The 18,101-nt window shown below is 38.8% G+C and overlaps 1 protein-coding gene across 3 annotated transcripts in view; it reads left to right on the top strand.

Annotated features, from left to right (window-relative positions):
- Nucleotides 1–18,101, top strand: part of NOL4 (nucleolar protein 4) — a 188,148-nt gene that overhangs the window by 38,318 nt on the left and 131,729 nt on the right. For all 3 annotated transcript variants that reach the window (XM_056485610.1, XM_056485611.1, XM_056485612.1), the window contains exons 3-5: nucleotides 6,944–7,055; nucleotides 7,531–7,643; nucleotides 12,149–12,281. In XM_056485610.1, the coding sequence (XP_056341585.1) occupies nucleotides 6,944–7,055; nucleotides 7,531–7,643; nucleotides 12,149–12,281 (358 nt within the window). The remainder of the gene's footprint in view (nucleotides 1–6,943; nucleotides 7,056–7,530; nucleotides 7,644–12,148; nucleotides 12,282–18,101) is intronic.

Raw genomic sequence — 18,101 nt, forward strand, 5'->3', positions numbered from 1 at the left:
TGAAAGAATAATTAATGTGGTGCTTTTAATCTCTGCTATTTTCCCAGTTCCCAGGGAAGTTTACAAACAGGGAAGACATGATCTGGGAGATAATTCCCTTACAAAGGCAGGATATGTGACACAAGGCCTGGCCAAGGTGGTTGCTCAGCAGGGGCACAGGTGACTGGGAAGATAGGGAAGGTGAAAAGAGCACGTTCCTCAGGGCAAGGGAAAGCAGAGGTGCCCAAAGAGGTCCATGCCTGTCCTGCATTCCCCTGGGTCTTCTGCTGGGCCTCACAGGAGCTGCAGTGAAATGCTGATGCAAGCAGTGTTGTCAGGAGAAAGTACTGGGATCTTTTAGGGTTATCTCTGCTAGCAGTCACTGCCACAGCTCAGTGTCTAAGAGGAACTGCTTTGCTTTGGGGTAGTACTTTGCAGTCTGTGTTCTCAGGGAGTTATTTTGGTATAGGCATCCCACTCTGAAAGGAGAACTGTGGCATCAGACTGGAGATGGGGATGCATGGGAGAGAAGTGTTCAGGAAAAGAATCCATCTGGTGTATTTGGGAAAGGCATGCAACAAGTGCATAGCAGTCTTTCTGTGCCTTTGTAGAACTACATTTCTCGATTTAAACTATTCATCTGTGTCTACAACTTAAATGCAAGTGTTGAGGGGTATATCAGAGGTGGGAGTAACTGGGAAAAGTTGTGGCTACAGTAGCAGCATAATGCAACAAGCTCAAGTTGTCAGGAAACTCTGTGATTCAGTGCTAACCAGGAAAAAATAGCCTTATTACACTTTTCAAGAAGTGCAAATGGTCTGTGATGAGACTGGTCACCTAAAACATCTGTCTTACCTCTCAGGCCCAGCTATAGGTACTGTCAGGCCAGATGAACTGATTAAGCCCTATATTTCAGAATAGATTTGGTTTTCCTTGCTTTGTTTTAATATCCTTTAAAAAAGGCATTAGATTTTCATTCATTTAAACAATTTAGGAGGTGTCTCACCTTTCTATGTTATATCTGGACACATTTCCCCACTACTAAGTGCATCATCTAGCTGAGAGCTGTGTGTAAGTCTCATAGCTACCTTAAGCATCTTTAATTTTATGTACATATTCTACTTGAATATTTTAACTATGAAGGATGATCTAATATCTGTCTTTTGAACCTGTGAGTCTCTGTGCAAAGCCTTGAAACATTACTGCAGTGAACTTGAATAGTGAGTGAGGGTTGTCATATCTGAGCAGGTGAAATGGGTTGGTTAATAAGACTCCCAGCCCATGAATGAAAAAAGATCCACTGGGCTGATGAGCTGGAAGAAGCAGGCTTGTAAAACATGAGGGAGATACTAATGTGTCAAGGGGAAGTAGCTTGAGACAAGACTCTCATCAGATAGGTAACACATAAATGTATAACATCTAAGACACTAACAGGAGTCTTTTAGGTGTGGAGCAATATCTGGGGTCTTGTGCCTCATCCACCTGTTTCAGTGATAAATGTTTTGAATCAAGATCTCTCCTGTCAGTGTAAGAAAAGCTTTTCTGAGACTGAGAAACAAGGGGTTACTCTTTTTCTCTCCCAAAACAAGAATGTGCTTGTGAGTCCTCTGTGAGCATCACACTGCGTGTGTTTTCCTCAGGGAATAGTTTTTTGATGGGTTGCACTGTGGGATAACATCATTTCCTTTCTGATCAAACAGGGCTAAAGTAGGTTTGGGGCTTGGCTGGTTTCTGTAAAGGACAGAGGCTGTCCTTGGGGAAGTGGAAGAACTTGAGCTTTGTGCAGGGCCTTAGCATGATCAAATTCTTGCATCCACACCATTCTTGTGTGCATGGCAAAACAGCCAAGTCCCATGCACTTTTACTCTATGAGCTTATTCCTGATTCTTTGCAAGGGGTGAGTGTTCAGTGTCCTGGCAATTGTCCCACTAGCAGGTGTTTCCCATCACTTCCCTCCCAGAAAGCAGCTTCTGTTTTATGGGGAGAGAAGGGAAGGGAGCTGTGAAGTGCAAGTTTAGCATAAGAGGGAACAGCCTTTCCCACAGTGTAGCAGGGTAACAAGCTCCTGATAAAACCTCCAGCAGTGCTAGATCTGATTTCCTATGTCAGCCTCTATTCTGACCTCTTGCTGAGGAAAGGAGAGGGCTTCCCTTGGCTGGCTCGCCCTCCTGTCATCAAGAAACCAATTTCTGCCACCTGGTTTGATGGCTGTGGGCCCAGGACAGATTACCATCTTCACTCTATCCCTATCTTTCTTTCCCTCTTCTTGGAGTCTTCTTTTGATCATCTTCCCCCCCCTTTACCCTACTTAATTAAAAAAATACAAACACACATGCAAAAATCTCTATTCTGACACACTGTATCTTCCAGACTACACATACATCCTCCATGTTAATTCTTTAGAGGTTAATAGGTTCACTTGCAAAATTTCACTCCCTCTCCTCACACTTGTCTATCCTACTCTGCCATATGTGTCCTAAAATCTGCCTTTCAGTTTAGGACTTGTTAATTTTCCAAGCAAAAATTTAGCTCTGAAAGCTACATAATCACAGCATCCTGCACTTAAGTCATCTGAGTATGGGAGAGCATATAGGAAACTTTGCTTGTTTTCTCTGCCTGTAGTGATGCAGTAGGAATGCAAAAGGCTTCTCACAGACAATTAGGACATTCATTGCTTAGCTCCAATGTAAATCAGATTACATGCTCAGGTAGTGGATTACTTCCCTGTACTAGCTGTGCTCTTCAGGGGATCCAGTAAACAAGCCTAGACCAGCCTTCATTGCTGCATGATGTTTTAGATGCAGTCATATAAATCAAAAATATACCAAAGACTTTTTGGTAATGGTGAAGTAAGAACATAAAAGCTTTGACTCTGAAGCAACTGAAACCAACTCATTTTCATCTCAATTCAGAGTTAAAACCAAATATATGTGGATGTGCATGGACTATATTATTAGGAAATGTTTGCTTCTTATCCTATAATTTCTGAGACTAAAAAAAACCTGTGTAATTTTTGCAGTTTTTACTTAATGCTCTGGAAGTTCTGTGTCTTCTTCATATATATTTACAGTGTAAAAAATCATATAACTATAATAGCTATACCTAGTACACAATACCTAAACACAAACCTGCTAGAATCTGCTGTATTTCTGATTTCTCCATGATACAGAATACATCCAGTTATGAGATAATACATCTCTACAAGCAGCAGAAGATATACTAATATGCAATAAAAATACTAGCAAGGAATCCCATAAGGATATTTCTAGAGCTTATACATTTGAGTAAAGTCTATTTATAATTTTTTTTAAAATCAATCCAAGTAATTTTATCAATATGGTAAATCAGCACTCATTGCTCTTTGATAGGAATGTGCATGTGCATGAGAAATTTCTTGTAAGTCATGCCAAAAATATGCCAGTCTGATTTGTCAGAGTATGGATGTAAATAATGCAATAGCCCTCACTTCTTTTTTCTGGCTTAATTTTTTCTTAAAATGTAGAAGCACGTGCGTCTTTTAAATTTATTTCTTTTTTGGCATGGATTTACAATAAACCAATATTCTTTTTGTATAACACATCACAGAAAAAGATGGTCTGGTTATAATGTTTTATTAGCTAATAGCCTTGAGAAGAGGGCTAGGAGCTGGGCCACTGAAGGCTGTGAGGGGATACAGCATCAGCAAGGACTGAGTCATTGCTTCCTTCTTTTGCATAGAATAAAGAACAGAAACAATTTTTCCTGATGAAATCAGACCACTCAGATATTTCTGTATAGTTACTTAGAAGGTGTCATAGGTCTCCAAGTTGTGGTCTGAAACATTCCCATGCAAGCCAGCTCCATGAATGACATCAGTCCAATCTTGTGAACAACCTGGTGAATTCTACCCAGAGCTGAAGTACAGGATTTTAGATTTTATGTTCAGCCTTGTGCTAATTTGGTTGAGCATTTCTCGGCTACAGCTGGTTCAGAGCTTGGCCAGAGCAAGCAAGTGGCTCTCTGCATCTTATAAAGTAGAGATGAAAGGCAAACAAGGGTGTGCACTGCTGGGGGTGTGAAACTGTGCTGTTGGGGGGAGACAATTCATCAGCTTTCATGAGTGAAAGTTGGAGAGACCTTTCTTTTCTATATCTTCAGGCATCAAGAATAAGGAATGTTGTGGGTTATGCTCCTTATGTACCTCTCTTAATGTGATTCCTGTTGTGTTATGCCAATTTATACAGGCTGGAGTCTAGGAATGTCAGTGATTGATTCAATTTATAAAATAAACAGGGGAAGAAGTTGGTGAAATCTGGAGTTATTTAGGGAAGGGCATCCTTAAAACTGTGTTGCAGTAGGAGGTTGGAGACACGAGCATCTGCTCTGTGGACAAATTTAGTTATAAAACCCGGTTCCCTTATAGTCAGTGGAGCATACCTATCAAATCTGGGCCTTAGCTCACTTTCTCTCCATGGAGGAATTTCATCTTGTTTGAGCAGAACTGGAATTTTGACAGAGATGCTTGATTAGAATAAATGGAGCGTTCCTATCAAATGCAGGGGACTAATGAATCCATTGGTAAGCTCCATTAGTTTCAATACAGTGCTAAACATGTTAAATGTTGTAAGAGAGAGGTTGCTGTGTATGTGCACTTTCCAATTTTTTCAGTTCTAAATTCTAGCTGATTTTAGGTTCTTTTTTTAGGTTCCATAAAGCATGAGTATAACCACTGTTTTCATGTTTAGAAAGGTAAATAAGCATCTGTTCTGTGGGTATAAAAAACAGGAAAAAATAATCTAACAATATATTTTAGTAGGACCTCTCATTCAAAAGTGGTTTAATTTTCAGAAAGTTGTTTCAGGCCCAGAAAAAATCTTTGCCAATTTTCATCACTGAACAATATTTGCTTTTATACTAATTATCTTCTCTCTCCCCAATAAGATTTCAGTTATATAAGAAAACAACAATAAACAGCCAAAAACCAATGTCATAAACATGTTATATTTTGCATTCTCATTTTATAATGCACCATTTCTATGTATTGATGTGACACACATCAAGTCAACAAACACTAATTTAAACTCCACCTATTTTCAAAAATACTGCTACTGATAAATTTGGTCCATGGAGTTTTAGGAAATGTAAGATTCAACACAAGTTAAGCAGGTGACAAGCCAAGTGGAAAAGTGTAAGAAAATTAAAATTGACCATTTCTCCTCCTCTTTGCACCCTTGTGAGTGGCAGAAGTGATTTGGACAATTTGTAATCCCTTTTACACCCAATTAAATAATGATATTGTCCTTTCTGTAGCCACATTTTCATACATACCATCTCCATTATTCTTCACTTCCTACTGAGACTTGCATCTCAGCATAGTGCTTGATAGGAAATCAAATCCTGCTGTAGGTTTTACATTAGGGGAGTACAAGCAGATTAACAACCCACTCTCTTAATCTCTCTAGCTGAGGTTTGGTCTTTCTTTAATAACTATCTCCATAGTAAGATAGCCACCTTAGTTGGGAAAAAGAGGTTAGAGAGTCATCACAACACTTTCATGTTCAGTGCATGTGCATCAACATATATAAGGAATCACAGAAAAGCCACGGGTTCACCGTTTATTGGCTTGAAAACATTCAAGTTTCCATATTTTCATGAAACTCCATCCTTCTGATGAAGCTGCTCCCATGCACTGGAGTGTGACAGTTTCTATTGATGTCTGCTTTGAATGTCCCAAGACAGGACTGTTGTTTTCCCTAGTTACACACTATGAAGAGTTTTTCTGTACAGATTTTTAACTCCCTTTCAGGCAGTGGTGAGCTACAATTGGATCTTTCTTGGCCTCATAACCTACATGAAATAAATCTATCTCCCTCAACATTACCTTCAAGGTTTCCTTTAGGTTCCAGCTGCTATGGTGGCCTGGCTCAGAGCCATCTCCTGCTTCTTAGCAGCCTTCTTGAAGTGTGGAGGAAAACTGTGAACTGTGAGGAGAAACCTGGGCACATTATTCCAGCTGCTTTCTTATCAGCAATGGGTAGAGAGGGATAATAATTTTTATTGATCTGCTGGCTATACACCTAAAGTAGCCAGTATGAGATATAGTTTGTAATCAGAGAGTATGCTGATTATTAGCTTATTTTCAGCTTGGCATCAACCTCCAGGTCCTTCTCAGCAAGGCAAAATATCTATAAAGACAGATGTATCCTTTGGGGTGGGGGGAATGCAATCTTTAAAACCAGTTACAACTGCTTCCTCCTCTTCCTTTAAAAACAGAAAAAATATCACTCTAGTGCCTGCTTGTGAGTATGTGATTTTGTTGAAACCAGGAAACAACTAAAATCCATTGTTTCAACAATTTATTGTTTACCTAGCATTATTTACTGCCAGGTAAAGCAGAGTCTGTAAAGTCAACTGGTTCACAAATTCTTTAATTATTAGTAAAAATACCATAGGTACTCCAAAATATGAAACCACAAGCTTTAGAAGAATATTTTCACAAAAAATTCAAGTACAAAATAAAAATAGCAAGGCAACCTTCACTGCTCCTAATACATCAAGTTCTATATCTGTCCATGTATTGTTACAACAAAAATAAACAGAACACATGAGATAAGTGCTTTCTTTTTTTGGCATTGGCTATTAGAAAAAGGTCTCTCTTCAATTTTTTTGGGTACCATTCCACAGTGGGATAGCTGTTATGTATGAATCTTTTTGTTGAAAGGAATTTGAAATTAATTGTAAACAGAAAAAAACACCCCCCTTTTGATATAAGTGGAATTTTGTTCATTACCAACCATTAGTAGCCATTAGATGATAAGTAGGCAGATTGGAGAGATGTTTCTTGAAATCCTACATAGTATGCAGAACATGCTTTCATGGGGCTTCCTGGCATTAAAAGATAATGTGCCTTATTTGGAAATATGGTCTGTTAAATCATGCTCAATCAGCTTACATAATAACACCTATATTTTGTTATTAATTTCAGATTTCAGAGACCTATGCCTTCCTACCGAGAGAAGCGGTGACACGATTTCTAATGAGCTGCTCAGAGTGCCAGAAAAGAATGCATTTAAACCCAGATGGAGCGGATCATAAAGGTAGTTTTAGTGCCAAATAGTGGGATGTAAAGTAATTTTATTTCTAATACCCATTTATACTTTCCTAGCTTAAGTGAGGGTTCATATAAATTTGGTAGACTGTAACAGTTCAATAAGTCAGATCATCTCATTTACTTAAGCTGGAAGGCAGTGAATCTTCTGCTTTCAGTAAAGGATGGAGTGTAATGCCATCTGCACCCTCAATAGAAAGGTGATTTTATCTGGAGGAAAGAATTTATTTTGCTATGGAAATGTTTGTATGGGAGCTTAAGCGTAAGGAATAGATAGGATATATGGGCTGTAGTCATTTAGGGTAGGAGAACTCATCAGTTTTCAGGGTTTGATCTTGGTTTTCCTTTTTCTTTGGGAGACTTCCACTTGTACAGCCTACACGTGATTGAAAATGCAAAAGTTAGAGCTAAATGGCACAGGCTCCACAATAAACACATAATGCATAATAACTGTTTTTTTGCAGATAATGGAAAACCTCCAACTTTGGTGACCAGTATGATTGATTACAACATGCCCATTACTATGGCTTATATGAAACACATGAAGCTGCAGCTACTAAACTCACAGCAAGATGAGGTAAAACCTGAAATCTTTTAAGTTTTTTTTTGTTCTCTTGGATTCTTTTGTACTTGTCTTTGAGGTAGCTAGGAAACTGAAGTGAAGATGATTGTTGATCCCATCTTTATAATTTTGTTGCTAAAACAGTCAGTCTGAGGCCAAGGCAGGGTCGTTTTCAAGCAACAAGATTGAGAGAAAATATGATGACTTATGGCCCTTCTGTGATTGGGATAGTGAGCTGTACTTTGAATTGCCTGAGGTGCTCATTCACTGGAACAGTGGAAAGGGTGATGTGGGCAGTTCACTCTACACTTAGTTCTGTGCCCAGAAGTGACTTCCATTGTGTGCTTTTATAAACCAATACCATCAACAGCTGAAATGACTGCCATGGTGTTCTCAAGGCTAGCAGCCAGGATGCAACACATTGTATTGACAGTGATGAAAGTCTTGCAAACATCAGTTGAGAACTTTAAGGCAAAAAGCTTAATAATAAGAGTAGAACTTGTTTTTGAAATTTTGAATAAAAAGGCAGAAAAAATGAGGAGGAGTAGACTGAGAATCAAACTTCTTCATGGAGAATTTGGATTGAAGTGTATTTAGTTCTTCTCAAAGATTGTTTGCTTTCTCTGATTTATTCAGAGTTTTCCCAGATCTTAAGGAGTGCTTCATCAATTGACAGGCACTGATCAAAGTATTTGTAGTAACTTCATTTTGCTAGAAGTTTGTTCATTTACCATTTAAGCTGCTAAATAGAAGCTCAGCTATGTGCCAGTCAAAAAATAATTCTGCATTGTGTCTTCCTGTCCAACTACTTAATAAAGAAAAAAACAACCTTAGCAGCTGGATTATGTCAAGATCTTGACTGAGTTCTCACTTGTGCAGGGTCAGCCAGATTTATTTTCCCAATATGTAGATATGGGCTATTGGTAGAGATTTCATGAATTATTCAACACTCCCTGGAATGGGCATTTCACACCTCTTCTAGAAATATCAGGATCCTTGTTTCAGTTTGGCCTTTTTTTTTTAATTGCAGAGGGTGTAGGGAGAGATCCCCAACTCAAAGTCCTTAATGCATAAATACAGCCTGGTCAGCTTTTCCTTCTATTGGATCTCCTGATTATTTGAGGGATATGGAAGTAGAGTTTCAAGTTGCAGGAGAGAAGAGGCTTTATTCTGCAGTAGCCTTAGGAATTAAAGAACTCCTTGGTTTCTACACCTTTTCCCTTTGAGAATTACTACTTCCACAACAGGGTCGAGCACTCATGCTGGATCAGGACCCCATGCCACAGAGCTTCTGTAGCCTGAATGTTTTGGTGTAGTCTTTCTGAAATTTTTGTTAAACCAGTTTTTCATCTAGACAATCCAGTGGCAATGATATGGAGGTAGCAGGACTTACCTTTGCTTGGTATTTCCCTGCCTAGCTCAGTTTTGCAGCTCTGTTGTTACTGTATATGAAATGCCTGCAGCAGTGGATTTATAAAGGTAATTTCTTATATGTTTTTGTAATAATAACTTTTTCAGGGTAGAGTGGGCACAAGGAAAGTTCTGGATTTATGAAAGTAATTTTTTTGTATTTTTTTAGTAATAATAACTTTTCCAGGACAGAGTGGGCACAAGGAAAGTTCTCAAGATAATCCTTACATCTTTTCTCAAAGCACAGTTTTGCCAAGGTTTTCTTTTCCCCCTGGGCTGTACATTTGTTGCCTTGAGAACAAGAAGACAGTGAAAATGTAGTACAAAGTAGCAAGACATCTGGTTCAAACTATTTAATGCACTTAAAAAACAGGCTTGGTTTGTAGGAAAGATTTAATCAATCATATCTGTATTCTTGTGGGGAACTGAGACAGGAGTAAACTTGGATCCCACTGCTAGCTAGCAAGATGACTGAAAATCTCCTAATTCTCTCATCTTCAATTCCATGCTTTTAAACTGAGACCATTGATGAGAGGGAAACAGATTTCATCTAAAAGGAGAACTCACCACTGAGTGGGAATTCAGAGCTATGCTGCAGCTGCTACAAAGATGCCAGTGGTTCTCTGTTTTTGCTCCCAAGCCCATGTGTCCATGCAGATTCGGATGGAGGTTTACACAGTTTGGGAAGTGGAAGTATTCTGCAGTGCTGTAGGCAAACAGGCTGCCTATGTGTGTTATTTTATAACTATGCAAGTGTCAGCCAGAGCCCCCTTTCTGTGAGCCCATCAAATTGCCAAACCTCAGAACTGAAATACGTAAGCTGCTGCTTGCTGGTTCCTGCAGGATTCAATGAGAAATACCCTTGAGTTTTAACAGAGACACAGCAATCCAGAAGGTCTGGGGGAGTTTGTTTTCTTATCTTGCTCTTTGAACAAGCAGAGTGCATTTTCCCTAAAACCCAGTCCCATCTGGCATGTGCCCTGGCCCTGTCTGGGGCAGGAGGCTGGTGGGCACCAGGGTTCTTCTGTGAGGGCAGTGTTTGGGTGTTTGCTGCTGCTGTAACTGGGGTGCTCATACCTTATGTAAGGCAAGACAGACAAGTCCCTGTTAGAGAAGCCCTCACTCTTCCATTTGATTTTTCACAAATCCCTGAGAACAAGATATGTCCATTTCCTTATTTGTCCTTGTCCTACTGTGGCAGTGCAGCACAGCGTCACCCTGTGTGCTGTCCCACTCTTGCTCCTGACTGGCAATTGCACTACTTCATCCTAATTTAACATGAGTCATTGCTGCAGGGAACAAAATGTCCACACAAACTGGAAACATTGCTGAGACCCAGTGGAGGAATTGATTTAAGTGTCCAACACTCAGAAAGAAGCAAGCAGCTTTATTAGTACCTATACTATCCACTTCACAACAAGTACACAGTGAATCATATTCTAGAGATTGCTGTTCTTCTAGGTCAGTTCTGATGAACAACCTAGAAAAATAGTCAGAATCCTGTCTTGTCCTATTTTGATAAAAAAATGTAAAAAAAAAAAAAAGATTGGAAAAATATTTCAAACATTTTCAGGATGTACAAAACTATTTGCCATATTTTACTCTAACTTCTTTGAAGTGCTTTTTTTCTTAACAGGAATAGCTATCTCAGAAAAGTTGTTATTGAAGGTATATTGCCTTAGGTTTGTACATTGCCTCAGTCATTTCCAGAGCAAGACTTGTGATACTTAATTTCTAATCCATGAGTGGATGCGTGAACTTCAGTGGGACTGAAGCAACTGAAGTCAAATATGTATTTGAATATTTCCTGGACTATGTCTAAAACTGTGTTCTTTTATAAATGGGGATAATGATCAGGATTTTTAGTTTTTGTCTTTTTATCACCCCTGTTAAATGTTCTGTAACTGGACTTGATAGATAAATCATATTAAAGATGTATAATGTAGAATAAATTTGCAGTGATTCTCCTGTGATTATACTGCTTTTATTTGCCACTGACTGTCATGACCATGCTCAGAACTTTTATAAGTTTTCTCATTTTCATAGATGCTTCTTTAAACACAGTGTAAGTGTGATATCATGTCAAGGGATTTGATCATGGATTCTTACTAGGTCAGGTTGCCATTTGGAATTATCTTCCTTTGAGTCTTTGTGGTTTAACCCCACCAGCAACTAAGAACCATGTAGTGGCTTGTTCACTTCTTTACCCATTGGTAGGATGGGGGAGAAAATCAGATGAAAGTAAAAACCCAGGGGTTGAGATGAGAAGAGTGTAATAATTTAAACAAAGTAAAATATACTACTACTACTGCCACTACTGTTACTACTAATTGTAATGAAACAAGAGAGAGAGGAGGAGAAATAAAACCCAAGAAAGACACGTGATGCCAAATAAAATTCCTCACCACCTGCTGAATGATGCCCAGCCTGTCTCCTTCTGGTCAACTCCTCCCAGTTTATATACTGGGCATAATGCTCTATGGTATGGAATATCCCTTTGGCCAGTTCAGCCAGCTGTCCTGGCCCTACTGCCTCCTGGCTTCTTGTGCACCTGCTTGTTGGCAGGGCATGGGAAACTGGAAAGTCTTTAACTTGGAGTAAGCCCTGCTTAGCAACAACCATAACATCAGTGTGCTATCAACGTTATTCCCATACTAAATCCAAACACAGCACTGTACCACTTACTAAGAAGAAAATTAACTCTATCCCAGCCCAAACCAGGACAGTGGTCATTCACAGAGTTACTGACTTACATGTGGAAAAGGTAAAGGATTCAGGCAGGGAATATAGGGAGGTCTCCTCAGCCAAATTTGTAACAAGGGCTTGGTATGTGGTCTCTAGTTACCAATTCTTTTCTGGAATATACTATGGAACTACTATGTAGTATCCTCATAGCTGAACAAATTACATTTGTCAGATTATCATACCACATAAATGCAGTATTTTCCTTTCTCTTCTTGATGTGCTCTGCTTGTTTTCTTATATACTAAATTATTTAGCATGATTACAGTCCACACCAGATGTGAGTGAAACAAATGGGAAGAGAATGAGCTGCACATATAATGTGAAGAGTGTACCATGTTTTCTGACATGTCTCTTTTTATTTGCAGGATGAAAGTTCTATAGAAAGCGATGAGTTTGATATGAGTGACTCAACTAGAATGTCAGCTGTGAACTCTGACCTCAGCTCAAATCTGGAGGAGAGAATGCAAAGTCCTCAGAACCTCCAGGGCCAGCAGGATGGTAAGGCACTCATTTTGTCCAGACAAATGTGGCATTGCCTTGTCTTTTTTCCCATTCTGTGCTTGCATTTAGAATTTGTTTTCATAGTGTGTTTCATTAGGTAATTTGAAATACATGTTCCCTATGTCTCAGCATGAAGAAGAAGAAATTAGGGGGTTTTCTTTGCAGGTTAATTAATTTGTTGCTTATGCAACAGGTGAGTGCTTAGATAACTGTTGTTAAGTAGTATTATCTTACTGTTTCTATATATGTATCTGTAATGTGACCATGCACAGGCATAAAAGGAAATGAAGCTCAAACCTTTCAGGCAACCCAGAAAGCTGACAATGTTGTTTTTACAAGGAGGGAGAGTAGTGTCACAAAAGCTGGTTATTTGGGAGATAGAAACTGCAGTATGATATTCAGAAGAAAGGATGAAAACAACAAATTCCTATGGAAAAAGAGGCGAAAGATGAGAAAACAGCAAGCAGCATTGTACATCTGAATGTTGTTTCTTGTTTACAACACAAAACTACTTTTTGGTCAGAGATTAAACTGACTTACTTTGCACTGAAGGTGCATAGGTATGTAGTCTTTGGTTTCAGCCCTTGTTATATAACAAGTTAAATGAGTCTGGTTTGGAATGAACATTCTTCTGGATTACACAGCTCACAAATAGTCTGTTTACTACAGACTGTGACAGTGGCTCATGAGTGGCACATGAATAAACAACACCAAAGTGCAGGTCAATTCTATTGCCATTAGAAACAACATTGGAATTCTGTACGTGCTACTTGGGAACTTCCTGATCATGTGTTCCAAGTAAGAAGTGCTTTTTATATTCTTTTGAATACTAAATATATGGGATTTGACAGCTTGGCTGGATGCTTTGCACTTCATGCATCATGGTCATTTGCTAGCTGGTAAGATATTTAGGTGAGAATGGGTATGGTGCACAGTGGCTGATAGGGCCTGGTGATGGGCTGGATTTTCAGCTGGGTTGCTTTCCAAACAAAGGAAGGAGTAGGATGTCTGTGAGAATTTGATAGGCCAGATTCTAACCACAACTGCCTTTTGTCTGAGCATCCTCAAGCTATCACAAATATTTTTCAACTTTTAACTTAATTTCTGTCTACACATGCTCACTAAAGGAGCAGTTCTGATGCATGATATATGAAAAGTTAGTTCACTTTCCTGTTGAAGTTTGACTTTACACAGGTATAATATATTATAGTTATACTGCTAACTTAGGGGCTTCAGGGATACTTAGGAAGGTGCCATTTTATCTGGCTTTCACTGCAATACTATACTGTAGAAGTTTCACATATATAGTTTCTTAATAATAATTGCATGCATGTATATGTCTGAAATAAAAATTATAGCTCAGTACAGTAACCTGTGAAGAAATGCTTGTCACACATATTTTAACACCTGCTGCAACCAGATTCATGTGCCACATCTAATCATATTAGAACCTAAGTATGAATGATGAAATGCTGCAAATCTGTCACTTGCTGTTTGAAATGTATGGGAAATAGATCCACTGTGGTCTTTGAACTTCAGAGAGTATGATCTTACAGTATGGCTTTAAATCCGTCAACTTTTCTTCCCTTCCTCCCAGATGGTACTTGCTCACCTTCCTAAGCCAATCCTATTTTTTGCTGTGTCTTCTGGTTAAAGCTTTTGCTGATAGAGAGATTTGAAATAGCAGCTCTTCTTGCTTCATTGTTTTCCTTTGCTAGCTGTTGTTAGGTAGCAAACCTAAGTGTGGCTAGTTATAGCAACACTGCTGTTTCAGATGTGGGAGAAGAGGCTGAAGGAAGAACAGAAAGACATGAGGTGGGGGGGAAGAAGAACAAGAGGAGAGGGCAGGAGAAAAATAGATTGGAAGAAAATAAACAGTATGAAAAGTAGAGGAAGGGAAGTTGGAACAGGAAGGAGGGAAAATAAAAAGGAACTTAAATGAATTTAGCAGTAAAATCCCTTTTGCTGTCACAGGCAGCATTGTAAAATTTTACAAATTTAATCTGTAATTATAGTACACGCACACCAAAATAATCACCAAAGCATGAATCTGTGTCAGAAGTGATTCTTGCTCCCTTCCCTCAAACATTCTGTATGTCTATGAAATTTTATGTCAGCCACCACATTCGGCCTGTAGATAAAGACACTTGGCATTTGCCTCATCTGAAATGTTTTGCTGCATCCTGGCAGGTGAAAATTTGCTGTTGCATAAGCTTGCCTGTGTACATGCAGTTGGAATTGGTGTCTGGGGTGGAATGGGACAGCACATGCCTTCTGCTGCCTCAAGCATGCTCTCTTTGGGAGGATAATTTGCTAGTGGGGATCATTAGGAAAACTACTGCCTGGGATGGATTAAGGACAGCTCCAGTGTACCTAAAGGTGATGTGATTAATCAGTTTACTTACCTGGTTTCCAATGTGAGCTACACGAGAACATTTTGGGACATCCCCTGTTTTTTTCCTATGGATTTAAATTAATTTGGTACTAGAATATAAACAGCCTGTGTACCCTACAGGAATATAATAGTGAACTGGGCCATGCTACTGAGTGGTAGATGGAGGCTCCTCTTCCAGTTCAGTTTATCAGAGCATCAGAATGCTGACAGTCTATGTAGAAGAAATATGATGCTTTATAGCCTCATCCCTTGGGGCTGTACTTTCATCCTATTTAGACAGGCATTTCTCTTTGGGATTCCACTACACAGCTCATACTAGAAAATTTCTCAATGTCTTCCAGCCCAATACTGTGTCCTGTTTCTTATGGTTAGGTTGCTTGAACCTAAATAGAGTAAAGGCAAGTATGAGAGCAACTCACAGCATCAGCTGAAAGCAATGCATGGTAGGTGAGAAAGCACCATGGTAGGTGAGAAAAATGCTGAGGAGGAAGGGCATGGAGATAGAAGGTGAATATTTGCTCAGAGTAGATGGGTGCTGGTACTGCACAAAAGTCCTGGGCTTTGCAAGTGGTCTGAGGCTTCATAATACTTGTACTAAGGTTGTTAGGTGGAAAGGGTGCAGGGAGTTAAGGAAGTAATGAGAAGTGTGGAGAGCTAGTGAATTGTATCCATGGTACTGAAGTTGCTGCAATACTACTAAGGACAGTTTCCACTTTAAATTAGCCTTTGTACACTTTTAAATAACAGGGTCTTGAGTCACACCTGCTGGTGAATGGCTGAAAATAGTATCCTGAGCACCTGCAGGGCTGCTGCAATGATGGAGTAGGAGTTGGAAAAGGGCTGCTGCTCTTCCCTGGGGAGATAGAGAAGAAAAGGAGCTCTAATTTACAATTGGTTCATTCCCCAGCTGGGAACAGGGTATGGCTCTCTGCTTAGCTGTGCCTCAGAGGTGTTTTCTCTAGCAGCCAGCTGGATAATAGAGCTACAAATTGCTCATGTGTTCCTTTCTCTTTTGCTTGCCTCTTGCTTCCCTGGACATGACACAGTTCTGTGTCCTAAGCTAGTTATTTGGGATGAACTCTGTGTAACTCATCTGCAGGCAAAGCTCCCACTTGAGAGCTGTCTTTAATTCTCCTTTTTCTTAATAATGCTCTTGGGGCTCTGATGTTGCTGGATCAAACCCTTTTGCCTGTATCAGACCACAGACAGCAGGCAAGGTTTGTGAAGGGAGTTGGAAATAAAGGAGCTTTTTTGTTTTTTTAAGTTAGTGGTCCAACCTGTTAAAAAAATGATTTTCATAGTGAAAACTGACCTCTAGATAGGCCTTCAAAGGAGTAGCAACAGCTTCTACCTGAGTGAAAATAGGACTTTTGTTGCCCTTGCTTGTTAGCTGGAGCCCTGTGCAGAACAGCTGGGTGTGTTTCCCTCCTCACTGTTGTGGTTCATTAGTTACCAAGACAGGAGATATTTAGGGGGATGCTCTGATTAGAGGAAATTAAGAAACATACAAGTGTTCTTAACCCTAGAAGTGAGAAGAATTAAGTATAAATGTGACATTGCATTTTTTGTTTGTTTGTTTGTTTTCTACTATGTGAGTTATCAAGTAAAAGTCAGGGATGAGACTATTTGACTGTAACTCAGTGAAAGATGCAGGATTGATTTATTTTGAGTATTTCTCACTGTATAGAGGTATACAAAATATATCAGTGATTAGTCTGGATTTGGGTGGAGGGATTGTGTTCTCTTCAATCTAGTTTTTAGAAAATTATAGTTATATTTTTATACATATATATACAACTGCTTCTCAGGCACTGTGTGGAGACATGTAGGAACTTACAGGAGCTAACCATGACAAAATATGTCAGAAGTCAACCTTTAATGGGGGTTATGCTGTCAATTTAGATGTAGAGATTAATAGGCTTTTCCTGGTTGTATTTTTTCCAATTTATAGAAAATTAAGTCATAATATTGTAATGCAATGGAGGATTGTCTTTGAGTAGTTTATGATCACTTGAATGGTGTCAGTTCTCTTTCTTTGGCATGTTCAAACTGCCATGTTTTACACAATATAGGTGTAGGAAAGCTGGCTGTTAACATTAACTATTCCTTTCACTCATTTGTGTTTGTGACAGATGCAAGTATTGGAGTCAGCCATCTAAATACCTGTTTCCTGCATCAAAGCTATAATCTCTACACAATGACTTCACCTGAAATAAGTAACATTAGCTGATTAAGTTGTCAAAACTGACTGTCTGTGCAAGAGTGCAGTCTTGCTGTTGATTTTTCTCTCTGAACTAAGTCCAAGCCAAGAGTTAATCCATCTTCTCATTCTGAACTTGTTGTACTGTTGTACTTCTTTCTGCTTCTGTCTTTATTCCACAGAAGCCTGGACTCCCTGTCTTGAAACATTGACTTCTCTTTATTCTCAAATCAATTTAAGTTCAAGATATATGAGCCCAAGCACCAACTGCAGGCCAAAGTGAAGAGCATAATGGAGTAAATTATCTCTGCTGTTGACAATGTATTGGCCCTGCTCTTAAACTTGAGTCAAGTGAGTGGCAGCAAAGCCAACATGAGAGCAGGTGATTCCCAGCATTAAATCCATGGCAACCTTTTTGCTGATAATTAAGAATTTTCAGTGGAAATGTTATTTTACATTAACTTATAAATTCAATTTACATCAAGAGATACTGTGCTTTTAATTTTTGTTCAAGCACTGAAAGGTTTTACAAATGTCCTTGTTCTTTATGAGGTCTAAGTCCACTTGACTTCAGTAAAGGCTCACAAAAGGTTAGCCAAACTGTCTGCAGAGTTTTCATACCTTTTCCTAAAAACCTTTATTTCTTTAGACTTCAAAACAAAGCACCTGATATTTCTGTGGTATATAGGATAGACTGAAATTACCAATGAAGTTATAAAGCCTTAATAAAAATATTAAAAATAAAATAAAAAGCAGTCTGTCAGTTTTCCTAGATGCCACCTCATATACTTTTAGAAAGCCTTTTCATTTTAGGAACTTTTTGTGACTTGACTGGTTTTATTTGCAATCTTTAGATCCATATCAATAAAGCTAAAATGCTATTAAGGTTGTTTATAATGCTTATACTTTATGTAAGATATTGCAAATTAATAAGCATTTTACTGTGAAGAAAATGGTAATTTTTGCTTAGTAGGAAGGGTTTGGACTGATTAAAAAGGTTAGCTTACAAAGAAGATAGAGAAAAAATTACTTTTTTTTTCCTTTGGTGAAATGGCAAGCCATTTAAAATTACATTTGAGCTAGGACCAGGTGATCTGACAATTTTGTGATATATTCAGACCTTCCAGTCTTGTTCAAGCCACTGAAATTTGCAACACTTTGGGAAATGATCTCACTTCTTACCACTCAGAGTGAAATGATAAATACTTGTTTTCTGAAAATC

Source organism: Oenanthe melanoleuca, chromosome 2 (genome assembly GCF_029582105.1).
Source record: "Oenanthe melanoleuca isolate GR-GAL-2019-014 chromosome 2, OMel1.0, whole genome shotgun sequence".
Lineage (NCBI taxonomy): Eukaryota > Metazoa > Chordata > Aves > Passeriformes > Muscicapidae > Oenanthe > Oenanthe melanoleuca.